This window comes from Podarcis gaigeae (genome assembly GCF_964106915.1).
Source record: "Podarcis gaigeae genome assembly, chromosome: 10".
NCBI lineage: Eukaryota > Metazoa > Chordata > Lepidosauria > Squamata > Lacertidae > Podarcis > Podarcis gaigeae.
The window spans coordinates 54,281,207-54,304,132 of record NC_139686.1 but is presented as its reverse complement, the minus strand read 5'-3'; the positions used below and the strand labels follow the sequence as shown (position 1 = coordinate 54,304,132).

General features: G+C 42.3%; 1 protein-coding gene across 2 annotated transcripts in view; it reads left to right on the top strand.

Moving 5' to 3' along the window:
* CTTNBP2 (cortactin binding protein 2) overlaps window positions 1–22,926 on the top strand; it is a 120,116-nt gene that overhangs the window by 38,685 nt on the left and 58,505 nt on the right. For both annotated transcript variants that reach the window (XM_083698909.1, XM_083698910.1), the window contains exons 3-4: window positions 4,273–4,497; window positions 11,256–12,906. In XM_083698909.1, coding sequence (XP_083555035.1) covers window positions 4,273–4,497; window positions 11,256–12,906 — 1,876 coding nt within the window. The remainder of the gene's footprint in view (window positions 1–4,272; window positions 4,498–11,255; window positions 12,907–22,926) is intronic.

The window sequence follows — 22,926 nt, the reverse complement described above, 5'->3', positions numbered from 1 at the left end:
TTCCTTTGGCTATTTGTAGTGGTGACGTTTAAGGAAACTTCCACTGGCTTCTTCTAAACTTGTCTGTTGGCCTCAAAGGGAAGTACTGTGTCTGGATCTTGGCATTAAAAAAAGAGGAATGTTTGAGTCGTTTTAAAAGGAGAATGCACTTTTCTCTCTCCATGCAAAAGCTCTGTTAATTATTTTTTAAAAAAATGTAACGTGCTTTTTGCTTGTGACTTTAAAAAAGAATCAAGGAAATGTTATACTCTTTACCATATGTTAAGTGATGAAATCTGCAGAGTACTGTAAAAATGTGTTAGTTTCGTTTCCATATGCAGATGCCAGCAGTGCTTTGATTTTCTCTTTAAGGTCATTAAGAACTTCCTGTGCTTCTGGTTTATCACTGTAGCACCCAGCTGTGAATGTGAGATGCTTTTCAGGAAAGATGGATATCTTTATTGCCCAGGTTACTCCAAAAGTTGCTATAGGGTGTACAATCCCCATTTTTCTTGTCCTGCTAATAGCCTGTAGGGTTCTAGGTAAGATCTGGTGGGAAGCAGTCTGTAGCAGAGGATGACTAGCAACCGGCTGTAGGTCTTGGATGCTAGTAAGTCCTAGTGAATACTGGATACCACAAGCTCTGGGAGAATTCTCAGGGCTAGCAAGAGTTTATCCTACGAAGTCCCAAGCATAATCCTATCCTAAATCGGTACCTTTTTTTGTAATGTACACAACAGCTCCTTTTCCCCCCTACATGGTTGCTGCTTCTTGTTTCTTCTTTTTTGTGTCTTATCTTATTCTGTGCACTTGTAATTATGTAATTTTTTTTATTTTTCAATAAAGAATATAAAATATAATTATCGCAAAAGAGTCCCATGGTCTTCCACTGGATTTATTTCCATGCAAGTGTGCATGGGATTTCACTTTGAGTTCTAATATCCTGAAGTAGAGCAATGGATCTTTACCAGAGCTGCGTCTCTCAAGAGAAGTTACAAGAAATTTGAAGAAGTGCGGCTCCGGTGTGGAGTCTCATATTATAGCTCAAACAGGGTTTGAAATAGCAGAGGAACCTACAACCGTAGATTTTGCTTCTCTCTACAGATGTGCTCTACAGATCTTCGACAGAGGCATGATAGTAGGGATGGGGCCAATGGTTGGACGTGTGATAGGAATTTTATGGTCTTAGATATATGGCAACGTTCATAACCACACGTACATAGATCAGCACAGGAAAGCCAACCTGGAACCATTTTGATTCCTAAACTGAGCAAATGTTTCTCTGCATGGTCAAAATGGAAAAGTCTCCCCATTGTCTCTTTCCTCACAAATCCTGTCTTAAGGACACATTTAAGATACAAGGTGTGAGCCTGTGACCTGGCTCAGGAAATAAGTATTTTACCACTACAAAAGAATGGCCAGGCTCCCCAGGAAATCCAATCAAGTAACCTGCCAGACAGGAGATAAACAAGGACAAGAGAAAAACAACATTTAAATTTCTGTGATGTAGGTGGGATGTATCTGAGGGGTGGTCTTAGGTTACACCCCTTCTGTGATGTATGCATAATGTTTCTGGGGGTGGTCTTGATCTACAGGGTGGCAATTTCAATAGTCTTTATAAGGCCTTGCAGGCCATTGTTCTGGGTCCTCTTCCTCTCCTGCGTGTGAGGGGAGCACCCTGTTGCAACAGATCAATAAAGATCAAGCTTACTAGCTGCTTTGCTTCTCAATATTCTCTGGTTGGCCTCTGTTATTTTCTCCTACCAATAGGGAACCTATGTAAGGACTCTATATGGGTTCTTGGATACCCCTGTTACGGAAGGGGGGGGCATGTCTTCTTCACCTTCTTCTTCGCTACAATATATCAATTTATTTCCAATTGTCAATGTCAAAAGGGACTAAAATCTATAAAATTCATAGAAAATCAGCGTGCCAGTTTGCTCAATTACTCTAGGACTCCATCACACCTCCCCTGTCCAGCATAATCCCTCAAGCAAGGTGTCAAGACCCTAATCCTTTCAAATTGCTCTGATCAGCCTTTCCTCCAGACAATGTCAGGTGGCAGACTATGCATATTTGGGACCATTGTTTTCTCATCCCCAGGAATTGTTTATCTGCGCATATCTCCAGCTCTGCATATTCCCCCCTCCCTCCTTCATATGTTAATCTGTGTAACCCAACCTCCCTTTAATATATTCATGATGTAATCTGTGTAACCAAACCTCTCTTTAATGTATTCATGACGTGTTTTGCACTGTATTCTGGGACATGGAGGGAGTTTCAAAAACTCATGTCACCCCTTTCTCACTGTTCAATCTCGCCTTGAACCTGTTGCGCAATAAACTTGGATCTTCTGCAGTTTGCTCCTGTCTCCGGCTGAGCTCATTTTCCTCCGCAGGGACCCACGGACTTAGTCCGATGAGCTGGGTGGCAGAGCAGCCTCGCACCCAGATTTTGCCGTAACACCCCATAAGGGAAAAGGGCATATTTTTATTTACAACAGACGCCACTGTTGGAACCCTTGTTGTTGATGTCAGATAATGCCTGAATAGAACTCAATTAACTATGGAATGGCCTGCTTCCTCGTAGCACTACCTTTCCTTCATGCTGACATTTCTAAAATGATGAGTTCTCATCATTTGGCCTGTTTTTGAAGCCACCTGCTTTTCAGGCCTTGGTATCTTGAGAGAAGGCAAAAATAATTAAAGCTTCTTTTCCACTTCCCATAATATCTTTTGGATTTCACGCTTAATCATCACTCTTACCTTCAGTTTTTGAGGCTATTTGTGATAGCATTTGGCTTCTTTTTAAAGCTGCATTTCTATTTTTGAGCCATGATTCATTCTTCGGTTAGATGCCACCCAACTCTAGGGGGAGGGTTTTAAAGTTACTGTAACTTTCACCCGCCCCCAATATTAGGGATTATCAGCTGCCGCAGGAAACTACTGGTGCTTTCATGACTTTCCAACCCAGAATGCCTCACTCAAGAAGGACCTCTCCCCCATAGCTGTCAACCATCCCTTATTTGGTGGGAAAGTCCCTTATCGCAGCGCTGTGTCCCGCTGCTGTCCCCTATTGATGATGTCCCTTAAATTTCCCGGGTTTCAAAGGAAGCAGCTCCTCTCCCTCCCTCCCTGCCAGCCAGGGAGGAGGGAGGCTCCAACTGTGTTGCTTGGCTGCGTTGCTCACCCAATAAGGAGTTAAGAACGACTGGGGGGTGGAGCTTGCATGCCTTGTGCCGAACAAATCGGCCACGTTGCCTGGGGACTCGCCTTTGCTCAGCGCTTCCCAGCGGAGAGGTGACAGTGGTTTTCCTTGCTGCATCCCCTTTGCCGGGTTGCTGCGCTGTGGGAACCACCGCTTGAAGCTTCGTTTGGCTGCTGCTTTCTGCCTTTGGCTTGGAGGGGCTCAGAAGTTGAACATACCTGTGCTTGGAAAATCCCTTATTTTGGCTGCTGACCCCTTATTTTCAAGCCTGCTGGTCCCTTATTTTCAAATCTGTAAGTTGACAGCTATGCCTCCCCCTTCCCAGGTCTTGTCTAGAGTGAGACTGCTGCTGTTGCTAAAGCACCACCACAATGAAGAGAAGAGGCACAGCAGAGACAAGGGAGATGCAAAAAAGGGGTTTCAGCAGTGCAATATCTTGTGCCAGCCCTAAATGATGTGTACATAGTGGCAGGTGACCATTTCCCTCCAAAGCAATCAGGCTTTTTGCAAGCATTGCCTTCAGGAACTTGTAGCACTTTGACGGGGTTTGTAACTACTCAAAAGGAAGGGGAGTAAAAAACAAAACACACAGCATCCTTTATTATTGAACATAACAGTCTTATGATAACTGTGTTGACTTTCTCAAATGATGTTCTTTCCCCAGGTTTCTGATGATAGGTTTGGTAACAAGCAACAAAACATCTACATAACCTTTATAGTTGTGTGTAGCAGCAGCAAAGAGAGAACTCTGGGAGATGGGAAGAAAGCTAAAATGGCCACATCTTATTAACTGCACTTAATAAACCTAAATGTTAAATAATTGATTTCTCTCAGGCATATATAAAGGCCATATATATATTATTTATTTTGTGGTGTTACTTGGAAATAAGATTTAATTTAGACCGCTGGCATAAAACATGGCTATTCTCAAAATGCATTGGCTTATGTATTGTTAAAAATACTGAAGTAATCTGCTGAACGTGTGACTGTTTATTTCCCAGATGTTCTACGTATAGCACTGTTGTGTGTGTTAACATTTCATTTAACTGTTCTCTAGTGATTCATTTTGTTTATCTCTTTGTTTAGGCACGGAGGAAGGAGGTGTTTATCCAGGAGCGGTATGGGAGATTTAATCTTAGTGACCCATTTCTGGCTCTGCAGCGAGACTATGAGTCAGGTGCTGGTGATAAAGACAAGAAGTCCATTTGTACCAACCCACTCTCCATCTTAGAAGCTGTTATGGCTCACTGCAGAAAAATGCAAGAGAGAATGGCAGCTCAGTTGGTCGCTGCTGAAAACAGACAAAAAAAGGTACCACATCAACTCTCCCCCGCCCCCTTTGACTTGCTCTTTCCTCTTTTTTTAATTGCTCACCACATCTCCAAAAGAATGCATTCCCTCTCATTTTTATGACTTAAAAAAATTAGAAATCAATTTTGTGTGTGTGATTCTAGAGTGGCCGTATTATTTGTATTTTATCATAAGTGACACATTTCTGGTTGATAGTTTTCAATTATTACAATGAAAGAATATTCCTCTTTACATAATACAGTGGTACCTCGGGTTAAGTACTTAATTCGTTCCAGAGGTCTGTTCTTAACCTGAAACTGTTCTTATCCTGGAGCACCACTTTAGCTAATGGGGCCTCCTGCTGCTGCCGCACCGCCGGAGCACAATTTCTGTTCTCATCCTGAAGCAAAGTTCTTAACCTGAAGCACTATTTCTGGGTTAGCAGAGTCTGTAACCTGAAGCGTATGTAACCCGAGGTACCACTGTAATAAGAGCATCCCTTGTCAATTTTGGAATGTCTTTCCCAGAACACCAGGGATGTCATGGGCTCTGTCAGCTTACCTGTGTCTTTGGTCATCAGGAGAACCAGGTCCTCATCATCCAGGGGCCCAGCATGACAACTGGATACAGTCCTGAGACTAAAGAATGGCCATTGTGAAGAAATGCAAACCTTCAGCTAGGGCTGCAACATTTAATTGATTAATTAGTTAGATCATGGGTAGCAGATGTGGTGCCTTCCCAATGTTGGGTGGACTACAGCTCACATCAGCCCCATCCTACGTGGCCAATGCTCAGGAAAAAGGCGAGTTGTGATCCAACAAATATTTGGAGGGCACCATGTAGAGTACCCCTGTTGTAAATCAATTGATTAGTGTCAGGGACTGGGCAGAGGAGGAATGGTAGAGACCGCCTCCCCAGCCTGGTCCATTGAGAGAAGAGGAAGAGCGTTCAGAATTACAATAGGGGTTTGAGGGAGGTCACAGCTCAGAGGCAGATGAGGGGGAAAGTTAGGAAATAATGGGAAAAGAGCAAGAGGCAGAAGTGGAGCAGCAACTGGCTGACACATCACTAGAAAGCATTCCAGACCCACCTTCTCCCAGAACCCGGCGAGCCTTAAAAATAGGAGAGCAAAGAGCTTGAAGACAGAGGGCACTTAGCATCCCCTGTACAGACAAATAAGGAAGTGGGAGAGAAAGGCGGGGTGGAAATTCGCTCAGGACATCGCCATTATCCAAGAGGCTGTCTTCCAAAGCCTGCCTCTGTGAATATTGAATGAAAAGTGGATGGTAAGAAACTTTTCCTTGTCTTTGTACGTTCCTGGAAACCGGCCGTGGGAGTTGCTTGCAGGCTGCTTGGCAATTAGATATATTTAATCAGCTGAAATGGTGCGCCCAGTTAATTGGGTAGCAGATGTAAAAAATGTTTCTTTAAATCAAAGGGCAAGTGCCATCATTTAAAGAGAAGTTCTCCCTTCACTTGCACCCAGTAGGGAGTGACTGTGTTAAGAGTATGTCTGATTTTGACGTGTGTGGGTGTCTAAATCTAAACCAAATAAACCTTTATTTTTACTGCAGAAATAATATTTTTGCCCAACAGATAGATGAACTGACTAAACACTCAAAAGATAACTCAATTGCAGTTTCATTGATCAAATGGCAACCCAACAGAACAAGATCTGAATGTGGGGCAAAGTTGCTAGTTTCCCAGACGTGTCTGAGAGTATACCTTTACTATAAGCTAAGAACTAACAATAGCTCAGTATCTCCAATATAGCTGCTGCTGGCTGACAACTCGACGTAATTGGATCAACTGCATGACACCTGAAACCCAACCCTCCTTTGGACTTTATTTACATACATTTTGCCAAGTAATTAAAGATAAACATGCTTTGTACAGTGATTCATACTCTTGGAGACAGATGCATTACAGTATTACTAGGAGGTCAAGTGGCTGACTTCTTTTTTAACCCTATGATACAGGGGTATCCAAACATGGTGCTGTTTGGATGTTTTTGGACTCCTATTAAGACCCAGCAAGCATGGTTAATGGGATGTGGGTGGCGCTGTAGGTAAAACCTCAGCGCCTAGGACTTGCCGATCGTATGGTCAGCGGTTCGAATCCCCGCGGTGGGGTGCGCTCCCGTCGCTCGGTCCCAGCACCTGCCAACCTAGCAGTTCGAAAGCACCTCTGGGTGCAAGTAGATAAATAGGGGCCGCTTACCAGCGGGAAGGTAAACGGTGTTCCGTGTGCTGTGCTGGCTCGCCAGATGCAGCTTGTCACGCTGGCCACGTGACCCAGAAGTGTCTGCGGACAGCGCTGGCTCCCGGCCTCTTAAGTGAGATGGGTGCACAACCCTAGAGTCGGACACGACTGGCCCGTATGGGCAGGGGTACCTTTACCTTTACTTTAATCCAACAACATCCAGAGGATATTATGCTGGGTACCAATGCTCTGATGAGTTTCTTCTGATCAGAGAGAGAATACTCATATAGATTTTGTCTAGTTTTGCAGGAGCTGAAGGCAGCACCTCTGAGTCTCAGTTGACCATGAGAGGCTAGCTTAAGAGAACTAAGGCTGGGTTTGGCAAACGGTTTGATGTTGGGATAGGATTCTGTGTTGACAGGAAACATGGATAGGCAGTACGAGAAAATCAGAAGGTATGTGTAGGCAAGATGGGATCTAGCGGCCTAGATGAAAATTTGGGACATGAAGGAACAAATTGGGAGCAGGTTCCGTAAGAGTATTGGGGCAAAGAAGTTGAAAGGCAGGTAGCTTACTCAGGTTGACTCATCTAGAAAACAAACATCTTATAAAGCACATATGCAATGTAAGGAAACGACGCATCCTGCTTCCTTTAGCAGAATCTGCTATAAGGAGCGGATGGCATAATCTGAGATGTACACATCTGGAATCATTTCGAATTTGAATATATTCACAGTAGGGAGAGGTTGAAAGGGAGATAACGAACCATTTAGCTAGTTTTATTTATTTAATTATTTGCATTTCTGAGTGGTATACATGAAAACAGTGCACAGAAAACGAGAGAATAACGCAAAAGAAATGCATCATAAAACCAAACAGTTCCACATACATTATCTGTTTTATTTATCTTTCAAAACATGTAGTCTACTTTTCCTCTCCAATTAAAAAAAGAGCAGTTTATCCTTAGAGAAGCTGACAAAACCATTTATACCATTAGTGGTATAAAAATGACACTCATCCATATTTTTAAAAATAAAATAAAATCTTAAATAACGATACAATAAAAAGGCAGCTGAAAAAGTCAGTTAAAGGTATAGACAAGATAAAATCATACTGCCTATCTGGCCCACCACTGCAAAGGCCTCCCTGCCCCTTTCACCTATCTTAACTTTATTCTGTAAACAAATCAAAATAACACTAAAAATAAAAAGCTACCTGCTCAATTTTTATCACCCCTTCTTCCCTCCCAGTCACTACTTTGTCAATTTAACAATCTGTGGAAGGAATAATAATGTGAAAATTGTATATGCTTAATATGGATTAGCATACCCAAGGTAGAAACTTTTTTTTTTTTTTGCCACTCTTGGAAAAGGGGCAAATGTGTTTTCCATCACCCAGCATTATACTTAATTAATGTTTAAAAGAAGGCTGGGTTCTTCTGCGGTTCTGGAAAATATCCTGACAGTGCGAATGCATTCCAATTTGCATGGAGGAGTTTATTATTGTTGTTGTTGCAGCTGCTGTGATTTGGATTGCAATTAGAATTGGTCATTTTGGGAAACCACCCTGAAGAATGTGGGAGCAGAAATACAACAAATGAATGCATAACTTGGAACTGTTACTTGCCTACTGTTGTGGATGTGTGGAACAGTTCCAGCTATTCAGAGTTCTTCCCTTGAAAAGCACCCCTTGTTTGCTAAGACAGATAATCCACATGGTTCTAAACCCCATCTCGTTTCTCATTATATTGCATCATATCTGAATCAGTTACTTGGCTCATATTTCGAGGCCTAGTCAAGAACGTGCGCTTGAGATAACCGCCATGATGCTGCTTCACATGCTTGCCTGTCCTTCATTATCCAAAGTATTTTGCTCTTAGCTCTTTCCAGTCGCTAATTCAAGACAATTTAGTGATCAACGCTGTAATTCAGTGACTCTGGGGGATGTGTGTTGCTGGATATAAAGCAGAAATATCCTCTTCCAATATTCATGCTGTCATACCATTCTCCTTCCAGGTCTTAGAAATTAAATGAAGAGTTTTAAGATTGCAGATCCAACACTGCCATTATGATAGCTAACTTTTATTGACTTGAAGTATAAATCCCTGGAATTTTAGCAAATGTTTTCTTGTTTTTCAAGCACATCCAAGCACCAGGCAGTCTGTAGAGTTAGCTTTTGCTTTTTTTGGATATGCAATATAATTCCCTTGTTGCTTCACTTTCAGAGTGATTCCTGTTTTACTTATGCTAAGCATAAAAGACGTATTATTCAGAGTGGGTGGGGAGGACAGCTAAGCTGCTGTTAATTCCTTGTTTATAAAGTTTTCGAGGAAACAAAGCAGAAGCTGTCTTATTAGAAAAAGGGAGTGTAGGCAAATAACAACAACATTCTTTGGAGGAGCTGTCCAACAGACTATCAGTTTTCCCCGTGCTGGAGGGAGGACACAGAATCCTATTGGTGAACAGCAGGCCACTCAGAAGTCACCAGTTCGTAATGACTTTCCTTTCGCTAGCAACCAAAGCCAAAATTGAACCACTGACCTAGAGATGAAATGCTCCATCTCCTGTTACCAATCCTCTAGGCCATCTGGTTCCCCAGATTACAGCGTACATGAAATATACTCACCATACAGTATCTTCTTACAACTCTGAAATTAGTATGATTTTAGCATCTAGAGGAATGTAAAACCCTCCCCGCCTCTGTAGTAATCACAAATGCTGGACTGCAACCATTTTATCTGCTTTCTCTTATCAGCTTACAGACTAACCCTGTGTGCAATTATTTTATAAGGGGGGGTGGGGTGGGGTGGGGGAGAGGGGACGCCTGCGGTCAGAATGAAGATCACATTTCATTACACTGATTATTACATGCAACTAAGCCCTTCCCCTTACATGTTCTTGAATTGTACAGTGGTACCTTGGGTTACATACGCTTCAGGTTACAGACTCCACTTACCCAGAAATAGTACCTCGGGTTAAGAACTTTGCTTCAGGATGAGAACAGAAATTGTGCTCTGGTGGCGCGGCAGCAGCGGGAGGCCCTATTAGCTAAAGTGGTGCTTCAGGTTAAGAACAGTTTCAGGTTAAGAACGGACCTCCAGAACAAATTAAGTGCTTAACCCGAGGGACCACTGTATAATGATCCTCAGTCAAGAGTCAAAAGCTTGAGCCTTTTCAGTTTCACGGACATCCAGTTCTGAAATAGCTACCCGGCAGGAAAGAGGTATTTTTCTCCTTCTAAGAGGGAATAAATCTTGGCACTACAAGCATGGAAACAGAAGGAACATTCTGTCCAACCTATTTCAGAATTCCAAGCTTGCTGATCGGTATATTGAGCATCAGAGTTTCTGGTACACCGTACTTGCTGATCCATGTTCAGCATGCTGGTGATATTATTTGGCACCCTATAGCCATCTTGATGAGATGCTAGCATTCTCTAGTCCCACTCATTCCTTTCGGCATGGCCATTTCCCAATACACATACACTTGCCCTCATTTTTTTTTTTTGTTCACAGATGACTTCTCATAGAATTGTTGAGTTGGACCCAAGTATCATCTAGTCCAACCCCCTGCAGTGCGGTTATCCTGTCCCTGAGGTGGAAACCACCAACCTTTTGGTTAACAGCCATATGCACAAATCCATTGAGCCACCTGTGCTTGATGCTTTTGATTCTTGCAAATAGGGAAAATTCTTGATTACCATAAAATAGTTTTAATTTGATGCCTCTTTTGTGGGATGTCTGATACAGACGATTTTGTTGAAATTATGGTACCCTTTAATAAAATACTCAAATGAACAACACCCTGATAACTGGCACCCACTAATTACACATATAGGTTTAATAGTCAATCCCTTTTCCCAGGGAACTCTGGGAATAGTAGCTTTGTGAGGGGAAATAAGGTCAGCTCCCTTACTACTACACAAACTAGACTTTTCAGTATTCTTTGAGGGAAGCCATGACTGTTTGAAGTTACATAATACTGCTTTGGATGTGTATACAGTGGTACCTCAGGTTAAGTACTTAATTCGTTCCAGAGGTCCGTACTTAACCTGAAACTGTTCTTAACCTGAAGCACCACTTTAGCTAATGGGGCCTCCTGCTGCTGCTGCACCACTGGAGCACAATTTCTGTTCTCATCCTGAAGCAAAGTTCTTAACCTGAAGCACTATTTCTGGGTTAGCGGAGTCTGTAACCTGAAGCGTATGTAACCCAAGGTACCACTGTACTGCAGATGAGTCCATTGACACTGTGTCAGTTGCAAAAAGCATAGTTCTGATATTTGCCGAAACAAAGTAGTTGTTCCCATTAACAATAAACAAAAAAAGTGAGCAGTTTGCATTTTCAAGACAACGAAATATGAGTTTAGTTTTTATTTAACCTGTCTGGAAAACAGACACATAGCAACATTTTGGCTCAAATAACTTAGCCCAGAAATTGTCTAATTCAGGTCCCATTAAAGATAGTTTTTTATTGTTTTAATAACATAAAATACAACTGATTTCTGTTACATGAGACTAAAAAAAAGGAAAGCCCAACCCTGATGGTAATGAGAATATTGTTCTGCATTTCTTTGTAGCTGGAAATGGAGAAATCGCAGTTGCAAGAGCTCGAAATGGAACATAAGAAACTCTGTGCTCGTCTTGAGGAGGAGCGTGGCAAGAATAAACAAGTCGTATTGATGTTAGTGAAAGAATGTAAACAGCTCTCCAGTCGAATAGTCGAAGAGGCCCAGAAGTTGGAAGAGGTCATGGCAAAATTTGAGGAAGAAAAGAAGAAAGCCGGCGAATTGGAGGAATCCCTTGCTGTTGAGAAGCAGCGGAGTGCGCAGATGGAAGCCCAAATGGAAAAGCAGCTTTCTGACTTCGACACCGAAAGGGAGCAACTGCATGCCAGGCTTGGCAGAGAGGAAGCGCACACCTATGGCCTCCGAGAAGAGAGGGAGAGGATGAGAAAAATGATTGAGCAGCTGAAAAAGGAGAACGACAGTAAGTTGCACCTTTCCCTCCCGCGTAAGAACAAAGATAGAGGTTCCGCTTCTGTATCTGTCGGAACAGAGGGACCAGCTTTGAGAACGCTTGCCTGCCAGACAGACGCGGCGTTGCTAGATGGTGGAACCGAAAGTGTTAGGAAGTTGCCTTTAACTGTTCCGGTAAAGCCTTCGGCTGTCAACCCTTTGCTCTCTGGCCACACAAAGATGAATGTATGCTCCAATGCAGGCTTTGTGAAGCCAGTCATGGACAGGCATTCTTCTTGTAATGACCTGCTCCTGTCCCCCTCAACTCCCATTCTGACTCAAGGCCAAAGCAGAATTGAGGAGAACGGACCAAATGCAACGCCTGAGTTAACCAATCTACCTTCCCCCTTCCCAAATAACATTGCACCCTCTCCAGCACCCAGTATAGCACCTCAGAGCTACCTGCAAGCGTCGTCTATGCACTCTCTGCATTCTCCATCCGCCGGCAGTACCGGGCATCAAGGTCTGAATCCACGCGTCCAGGCAGCTAGGTTTAGATTTCAAACCAATGCTAACGACCAAGACCAAAACGGAAACACTACCCAAAGCCCTCCGTCGAGAGACGTGTCGCCCACGAGTCGAGACAACCTAGTTGCCAAGCAGCTAGCTCGGAATACCGTCACCCAGGTCCTGTCAAGATTCACGAGTCCTCAGGGCGCTCCGCCTGGACGGCCGGGAATGTCACATTCGATAGACGTTGGCACGTATCCTCCCCCAGTCGGTAGAATGGGTTTAAAGACTCCCAGTGTGTCGAGGATTGACAGAGGAAACCCTCCACCCATTCCTCCCAAAAAGCCAGGCCTTTCACAGACTCCATCTCCACCGCACCCACAGCTTAAAGTCCTTATGGATAGTGGTCGCTCCCCTAATATAGGTGCCAAAACTGACAGCAAAACCCTAGTCTCACCTCCTTCCAGTTCACCTCAAGGAATCAGGGTAATAAATGAGGAGGTCATTTCTAAGTCCTCACCTCAGCTGCCACCAAAACCAACACTAGATATATCTGTGGCATCTGCAGGCTGTGCCATACCAGCCATGGCCACGTCTCAGGTGGGTGCCTGGCCTCCCCAATCCCCTGGACTGAACCAACCTGCATGTTCAGAAAGTTCCTTTGTCATTCCCACCACCATTGCCTGTAGCTCCTCCATAAACCCTGTTAGTGCTTCATCCTGTAGACCATGTGATTCAGACAGCCTACTGGTAACAGCATCAGGTAAAGGGATTGTCAATATACTCCTAAACTTGTTGCTACTTTGCCATATTTTTTTCCATAGCTTTCCTTTTCCCTAAGCCTGTTCTTTCCCTTTTTTTGCTTCTTCCTTAAAGTTGAAATTTCCATGTGCAGTTTCTTTTAAGTTTCAGGGGTATGGGAAATCCATTTCATGGGGCCATAACATAGTTTTCCCCACACAAGAAATTTGTGTATTTCCTTCCAAGATGGAAACCCTAAAGTCTGGAATAATTTTTAAGGGCAAACTTTATGTTATATGTAGTTTCATGACTCCTCTCCCCTCTCTTCTGTCTCTTTTTTAATCAGGTAAAGCACAAGATGGGTGTTCATGTTTGTTTAACCATTTACTTCCCGGCTGCTTGTTTACTCAAAGTTGCTCTCCCCCAAACTACTTTTATCCCCAAAGATATAAAAGGCACAGGACTCTGTACTTTTTAAATCCATGTCTGGGAAAGAAAGAGTTAAACAGCCCCTTCCCCCCAACCCCTTCCCCTCACCAGTCCCATGTTCCATCTTTTATCAGAGGTTTTACCTGATAATAAAAGAGCCTTCAGAGAAAAGACTTCAGGAACTAGACATGAAGTGTAGTTTTGCACGCACAGCCACGGGTGAGAGGCTGCAGCCTCGAGCTGATCTAGGAACGAGGATATTCAATTACCTTGAAAATCTCAGTGAACTATTTAAGAACTGCTTCTGTGTTACTTTCCTTTAGGGGTTTTGGCCACTCAGCTTTTGAGAGCACTCCAGGAGTGACTTCCCAATGCCTCTCTTGTGAAACCAAAGGACTGGAGCTGATTTTTTAAAAAAACAACAACGATTGGCCCAGTTTTAGCTTTTTTATATGACTGGATATATTTTATTGGCTTTATTTGTGGAGGGTTTTCTCCCCGCCCCTCTAGCGCCACTGGATTTGGGTTTTTGTGTTCCACAGCCCAGTTGGGTATAGGTCAACAACAAGGTTTTGCGCTAGAAGCGCCAAGGCTTAGTTCATGTTCAGCCCAGGTGTCCTTACTGCCCTGAAGCATTCCTGAAAGACACTGAGGACATGGGCTTTACATTGAATTCTGCTTCACACTTTGGGCAAGGCCTTAGTAGAATTCTGTGCCTCCATATTTAATGATAGTGGCCATGCCAGAAAGCCTGCCTTCTCTTTGAACAGAGAGTTGGGTTTGGGTCTCCCTTAATGGACTGTGCCCATCTTAGCTATGAATGTAGGTTCTCAACCTGAAAAGGACAGCACGTTCCCAGAAAAAAACAACTTATGCTAAGACATCGAGGAAGTAGGCCTTTCTTATATATGTTAATAGCGTGGTGATGCATTAGGAAAAAAATTGTCAAAGTTCATATACATCATATACATAAAGCTTCCAAGGTTTATCCTCACTTCACATGCATCTTCTGATATTTGGGGTGCCAAAGCGATAGGCATTCTGGGATCCAAAATGTACCTTCTCTGCTTAAGAATAGCAAGGAGATTTTGAGTTCTGAGGATAAGAATCTAGGGCTTGGGGAGAACAGTGGTCCATGAAGGATATGGGGAAGAGTGCCTGGAGTCTCAGACATGCTTAAAGGCAGTAGAGGTGGGTGTTGTGGAGTTGCCCTCCCAGCACTGGTATTGCTGTTTCACCCTTGGGTAGGGTGACAACAGGGCAACATGTGCGCCAGCAGGGCTACCACCAGCTGATCCAGTGGTCCAGACACTGTACTCATGTGACTTCAACCTCACCAGCCCCTTCCAGGAACAACTTGCTTTCCAGCTTGACTCCGAAGCTCCATAACGCCACATGTACCACCTCTGCTTAGAAGATAAGCCTTTGTCCATAGAAACATAGAGTTAGAAGGGAAAACGAGGGTCATCTAGTCCAACCCCACGCAATGCAGGGATCTTTCACCCAACACGGGGCTCAAACTCACAACCCTGAGATTAAGAGTCTCGTACTCTACCGACTGAGCTACCCAGAGTGCCTTGCAATCTCTAAAATCACTCAGGACCACGTGTAATTAAACCTTGCCACCATTTTAGAAGTATTGTAAGACATTTCTGTATGGACTGGATTTTGGACATTGGATTTGAGCTGTTGAAGGATTTTATTTTTCAGCATTTGGTAAGCAGTTTTGCTTGTTGTTTTTTTAAAACAAAGTTTGTGGGATTTAAAAAATATTTTATATGTTTATTTTTATATTTTTATATTTTTGTAGGACTAATAGTCAAACACATGCCTTGCATGTAGAAGATCCCAGATTCAATCCCTGAATTTCTCTAAGTAAGACTGGGGGAGACTCCTGTCTGAAACCCTGGGGAACTATTGCCAGACTGGTTAAACAGTGCTGACCTAGATGAACCAATGGTCTTGACTGGGCACAAGACAACTTCCTATGTATTGTTTATATGTTTCCTTTAAGGAGGAAACATGCTATACATTCAAATAAATAACGTCATGCTTTATTAGAACTGCCTGGCCCTTTGGAGATTGAGATAGGTGGCATGAAGAGTCCCTGAGTGACAATATTCAGCAAAAAAATCCAAATCAAAATGATATTTATGGATTACAAGCTATTATAACGGAAGTGAGGTACATAGGGTACACAGGGAAGTGTTCTAATGGATGTAGTTAATCACCTTGCTCATTGTATTCCTGTTCCTTCCTTTTTTCCTTTTTTTGTTAAGTGTACTATATTCTGGGGAAACACTGCTCACCACAGTATTCAGGTATCTGAAAAATTCTGGCTAGTGGGCCAGTTATTAGAAATAATAGCAGGCTTACCTTTGGCAAAGTGCAATTAGTACTGTATTTCAGTCTCAAATGGCAAGACTTGATAATTCAATTCCAAATTGTTCATTGAAATTCAGCATGCAGTTCTTAATGTTTAATTAAATGCCAAGTGCTGGTCGATTGAATATACATTTGTTAATCATGTTGAAAAGAACCACCGGGTGTATTAGAAAGCTGTTCAAAAATTGATTTGGATTCTGGTTGCAGTAGGCTTTTCACATTTCATAACAGACAGTGAATGCAAAAGGTATTTATCTGGGAATTCACCTCCCACTTTTTGATGACAAAATCAAACTCAAGGCAGCTTTAAGTTTGCTTTGGTTCGATATAACTTGGAGACAGTAACCTAACAGTTCCTCTTTTTCAATCAATAATAAAATGGTTCACCCATTAACTAGGGATCTGGTATTATGGGGTAGCAATGTTGTATTGTCCTAGTAACATATCACCCTTTCCTGTAATGATGTATTCTCATTCCACAAAAGACTAATTATTATAATGGCAATAAAAAGAGATTAAAATGCTTAAGGAGCACCTATCATACATCCTATTGGACCAACTTGGCAACACATTTGCTTTTAAATTACCCTTTTTTCTCTTCATTCTAAGAGACATGTTACTGTTGCTTCTGTAATTCAATTGGCAATAAATCTCTAGGATACTTTTCTGTAGGCAACCTACATTAAAGTAACATAGCTTGTATCTTGGCTGCCTCTAATAAGCATGTCATCCTTGCAGTAGCATCAACATAGAATCCCCTTCATATGATCCCTTTCTCCATGTGCTTGTGGTATGAGCAAAGACCATGGGAAGCTACCTTAAAACATGTCATCCCTTTTGTCCACCTAGCCAAATATCATCTGCTCTGATCACCTGGCTGGGACTCTGGAAGCTGTCTGCCAAGTTACCTGCTTCCAGATAATTTTAGCAGGATATGCCAGAGTTTGAACAGGAGACCATCCACATGCAAAGAATGTGCTCTATCATTGAGCTATGGCCCCTCCCATACTGTTGTGTGAAATAGAAGCACAAGTATATATGGCTATGGGATAAGATAGAGCTACAGTGAATAAGGATTACAGTGAGGGTTGCAGCCTGTGACTTCCCAAAAGGTACAAGTGTGCCAACATCAGCACAATTGCTCTGTATTCATGTAATTCTGGTTAACGTCAGAATTATGCATGGTCACAGATAGACAGGACCAAGCTCAAGGACAGTCATCAGGAAAGAATGCAAAAACATTGCCACATGTGCAGTGGCATAGCTTGGGTTGCTAGTGCCCGGGTGGGGTGGGTGGGAGGAAAATGGACAGAGAACACATATGCATTTAGCTGCCTAATGGCACCTGCGTCACCCGGGAGATCATAGCTGCAGAGATAAGAAAAGAATAGTTGTTCCATTGTCTAGAAATTTCACTTCCTGGTTTCACGTGGATAAGATGTTTTCAATGGACCCCAGCGACGGAAGCACCCAGCTATATTGAGGTAGCGCTGGGTGTTGAATTTTTGTCCTGCTAACAATTTTGCGCCCTGTCCCCACGCAACGCCACTGCACGTCTGTAAACAGGCCTGAGTGTTTTTACCATGCAATTCAAAGGGAAGTTTTAACATGCCGCTGTCACACAGCAGGTTTGTGCAGTACAGCCAGGTCTGAGTTTAGGTGTATTTATCATGAAAAGTGCTGTGCAATCAATCCAAAGATTTTTCTAAATATCTAGAGTCCCATGTTGAAGATTCCTAGATCCAATCCAAGTATCTCGCCATGAGCTTATCCAAGTTGTGATCATTCAGGGAGCCTGCCAGTTGTCACTTGAGTACAACTGAGCTTGTTCCATAGGTGTTTTAAGTGAGGCTGTGCAATCCTATTTAAGATGGCAGCAGACGTAGCCTACCAGAACTGAGGGTCACTACCAAGTTGGGTGTTGCTGCCTTTGCTCTTTGTGCCTGATGAACGTGACCAGCTACATTTAGCGTGATTCCCATCATAGAGATATCTTTAAAAGTATACATGGAATTAGGCAAGACTGGTTATATCTGCTGCCTGGCCACCTTATCATTACCAAATTCATTCTATATGTCAGTGCAAGTCTCTTGTGCGTCTTCATACTCTTGTCAAGTATGAAATGTCAACTGAGTCCCTATTAGCTGTGGGTCACTTTCTTACTTGAAAGATCTCTGTAAGTATTCATGATTCAGCTCTCTTAATGCCAATGAATAGCCTTCATTATTTTGCCAATGAATATCAATTGAGTTTACAATTCAGACTTGCGCGGGGAAGCATAAATATTAAAATGGCTCTAAGCAATTGAATTTCCCATGCCCTTGGGATTATCCATTCTTTTTAGATTTGCTCTTATTTATTTATTTTTTAAAATCACTTTTCAATCAACGTTGTTTTTATTTGGTTCATTCAGATCTGATTCATCTTTTTGTGATGTGGTTTGCTCATAAAGTGAATGGGGTGCAGGAGAGGTTGGTAATAGACTCTGAAATTAATCATCTCCACAATCTGAAGCTGATGCCAGAAGCTGTTTTTCCCCCCCTGTTCCTTTCATTCGCCCATCACTGCATGTCCAGCACGCTTTCCCAGATGCTTTGTATTTGCTAACTTCTTGCATATGAAACCACAAAGCTTACTCATGTCTCCGAATTTTGTTATGCATTTTCCTGAATGAATACAAACCTGTGGTTCTTCTTCCTTGCCAACTCTTAAAAATCGGTGCCGAATCAATGTTACGTTAACAGTGGGATTTGCATACGAAATATGCAATGCAGTTATTATTGCTTCGTTTGTATATGCTATGTTTTGGAAGGCTTTCTCATGCTCTTGCTTCATATGTTAATCCTACATGGACCTCCTTTTCCAATACTCATACATGCAGTGGTGTGTGTGTGTGTGTGTGTGTGTGTGATTGCTGCATGCAGTAATCTTCATGTGTGTTTCAGGCTCTTGCCTGGAATTGCTTTCCATGCTGGGACCCTGTTAATTTGTAAAGCAGTTCACCAAGAAGATAAAATTTAAGCTCTGCCGGAAAGGTGAATGCAATATTAATAAAATCCGGATCTGCTATAGTGCACAGTAAACCTACTTTATCTAATATCTATATGACTGAAAAGATATTGCACTCGTTTAAAAATCTAAGATGGAATTCAAAAGCTTTTTCTGAAAATGGCTTTCGTCTGTGTTTGTAGCCATGGCCAAAAATCTCTTTAACCTTCCCTCTCTACCCACATTTGAACAGTTACAAATGGCATCCCAACATTTGATTGCTACCATTCCTAAATAAGTGCTAAATCAAGTACTTATTGCTGGAAGCTCCATTTTGTTCCTCCACTCTCTCTCTACCAGCCCAACACCCAAAGGAAAATAAACCAGATAGCCGCAATTGTCTAACAGGTTCAGTAAAAGGGCTCCTTGAATTAGGCCTGCGACAGGGTGCATCTTCCTGCCAGTGCTGCTGGACCTGGTTGTTGTTGTTGTTCAGTTGTTTAGTCATGTCCGACTCTTCGTGACCCCATGGACCAGAGCACGCCAGGCACTCCTGTCTTCCACTGCCTCCCGCAGTTTCGTCAAACTCATGCTGGTAGCTTCGAGAACACTATCCAACCATCTCGTCCTCTGTTGTCCCCTTCTCCTTGTGCCCTCCATCTTTCCCAACATCAGGGTCTTTTCCAAGGAGTCTTCTCTTCTCATGAGGTGGCCAAAGTATTGGAGTCTCAGCTTCACGATCTGTCCTTCCAGTGAGCACTCGGGGCTGATTTCCTTAAGAAAGGGTAGGTTTGATCTTCTTGCAGTCCATGGGACTCTCAAGAGCTCTCAAGACCTGGTTAGCTAAACATTATAAACATATGAGATTTGCTTCCATACTAGCAGGAATTCCCCATTCATTGTTCACTTCTAAAGAGACATCCAGTAATGTCATAGTCAGCCCATTGTATTCCAGCAGTTTTAATGTTCCCTCCCCCAATGGGTTTTGTGCTGATTTGCAGGGGGGGGTGTAAACAAATGCAACTGCAAAACCAACCTGTACAGTGTGAATAAGCAAAGCACCATTGAGGCTTTTAATGGCCCTGGTAGTTAGTGATGAATAACCTCTTAAAGTCACCATGAATAGCCTCTCTTTAATTGTCCCAGTATCCCTTCTAGTCTTGCAAATGGGCCAGAAAAAGAATTACTGGTTTATGCTAATTATTTTTCTTTTCATATTTTATATAGCAAGAACACACTATATTCTAGTTTGAGAGAAAAGCAGTAATTAACCCAAAAAAGGCATTAAGGCTGCAGTTCTATACATGTTTAGCTGAGAATAAGTCCCCTTGAACTCAGTGGATTTTACTTCTGAGTAGGCATGCATAGGATTGTGCTGTGAGAAATTCAAGGGGCAATTAAGAGGCTGTTCACCACCATTCCTGCACCCATGCACATCAAGGAAGAATAAAATGGGTTGGCCTCCAGTGAAGAAACTTAATTAAAATTGCTGGAAACCTATGCTGTTTTTGCTTGTCTGGAATGCCCATTTTTATTCTTCCAGCTAATTGGGGAAAAGCAAAGCCACAGCAATGCTAAAGGACTCTAATGTGGAAGCAATCTAGTTAAAATATAAAGGTTTCTTTCATCTAGATTTTATTTGTTTTTTTCTGTTAGGTCTTTCTTTCTTTCTTTCTTTCTTTCTTTCTTTGGCAAAGTTTAGATTATATTCCCAACTTTTTGTGATGATTTGTAGTTCTTTAAATAGAAAGGAAATCATTAAAACTATATAAAAAACTCTTTTCTTTTCTCTCAGTCTTTTCTTTTTTCTATTTCTTCCTTTCCTTTATTGAACATTCACAACTTCCTATAATAGCCTGCCATGCATGGATTCTTCATCATACACACACACACACACACACACACTCTTGAGAGTCCCATGGACTGCAAGAAGATTAAACCTACCCTTTCTTAAGGAAATCAGCCCCGAGTGCTCACTGGAAGGACAGATCGTGAAGCTGAGGCTCCGGTACTTTGGCCACCTCATGAGAAGAGAAGACTCCCTGGGAAAGACCCTGATGTTGGGAAAGATGGAGGGCACAAGGAGAAGGGGACAGCAGAGGACGAGATGGTTGGACAGTGTCCTTGAAGCTACCAACATGAGATTGACCAAACTGCGGGAGGCAGTGGAAGACAGGAGTGCCTGGCATGCTCTGGTCCATGGGGTCACGAAGAGTCGGACACACTAAACGACTAAACAACAACAATATATAGCAACACCATGTATTTATGTTTAATCAAAGCCAACCTTTCTGTTAAGGATCCATTGTAGTTGATCATTGGTGTTGCAAGCAACTAAGCAACTTCCTTGGGCTACCAAGAATTCTAAGTTTGGCACCTTTTGCCTGCTGGGCTAGGGGTGATAGTGGGGACATCTCTAATAAGAGAGGCTGACCTTGAAACTCTATTGAAGTTTCCTAGAGAGAGTTTTCTCCCTAGTTCCATCCTGTCCACCCCTTCTGTGCTGTCCACCCCTGAACTGTTTAGTGGCAAAGTGGTATTGGTCAAGGAGGGGGGAAATTGATGTTGACATCAGTGGCAACAGAATAACCCCAAGGTAAGTACCTCCAGGGAGATAAGCAGAGCTGTTATTCTATTGCCTATTGCCTGCACTTAAACTTTGTGCCCATCCAATCCTCTGACTCCCTTCCTTTGGTCCATTATCTTCTGCCATTAGTTAGCTTTGTCCCTCAGTCTGTTAGTGCCTTCCATTAACCTTCTCATTGGTTCCTGCCCAGTAGCTGCCCCCTTAATATAGTGTCCAAGACCAATGAGACCCATTGCAGTTCTACTATGGCCCATTTTCTGTATTTTTCTTTTAAATTCAGTTAATACATTTATGATTATTTTCCATGGCATAAATGATTGTTTTCTGTTACAAGAAAAAGCTCTCCTCTTTTAAACACCATCTTTATTGAGACGTGTAATGTTTATGAGTCGGTCTGCTCATACTTCATTAAAGACATGGCAGCTTTTTAAAACTTTGGAGATAACCAAACCCTACAATAGTTGGAAATAGATAACTTAATGAATGGCTGTTAAGTTGAGAAAAACAAGAGTAGAATACCGTATTTTTCGCTCTATAAGACACACCAGACCACAAGACGCACCTAGTTTTTGGAGGAGGAAAACAAGAAAAAAAATATTCTGAATCTCAGAAGCCAGAACAGCAAGAGGGATCGCTACGCAGTGAAATCAGCAATCCCTCTTGCTGTTCTGGCTTCTGGGATAGCAGCCTGCATTCACTCCATAAGACGCACACACATTTCCCCTTACTTTTTAGGAAGGAAAAAGTGAGTCATAGAGCAAAAAATACGGTACTTTCTACATCAAGGAGGCCATAGAAATTATATTTTACAATACAAATATTACCAAGCTTGGTGTTTTAAATTCACGATCCTTCCAATTTATAGCAAGCATGGGGAATCTGAGACCTTCCAGATATCATTGGATTCCAATTCCCATTAGTCCTGGCCAGCATGGCCAATGGTCAGAGATGTAATTCAACAGCATTTGGAGAGCCCCAAATTCCTCATGACTGGCTTATAGTGTGGGCAGTTGTTATAACCTGATTATAACCCGAACCTCAATAAAGGCTGGAAATCCCTTTGGAATTTCTCCTTTGTCGATCGGCAATCCACAGTTGCAAGAAGCGATATCTATTTTCAATCCCCTTTTCTATTTCCTTTTTCAGCCTTTTGATCAAGGAAGAGTTCACAAAGTCTTCCGTACCCTATACAGCAGACTTCATGCCCTTAATAAACTCTCCTCTAAAGCTGCTAACGTCTGATACCTGGAATGTCTATCCAAGATAACTCCTATAATTTTCTAAAATTCTCTTCTGTCGCTTGCGTTTCTTACTGGACAATGTGGAACCTTTTCCCAGTCATTTTGATGTAATTAATTAATTGCTGCTCTTTAGTCCTTACTGTAAAAAAAAGTTGCGGTGCTGCTGCCACATTTTAGATGACTCTTTGCAGTGTTTAGGCCAGCTGAGTAACAAGCAGGCTTAGACAGTAGGTGTGAGATTTAAATGTACTTTCAACTAAAATGCCTGTCATATTTTGCATAGATTTAAGCAGATTTTCTTAAGAGAATACTGATAAAGAGGACTCTTTAAAATCATATGTAACTTTAAACCTATGCAAATTTTATCTCAATCCTCTTTTTATTTTTTTAATTTTTTTTTTTTTGCTAAATT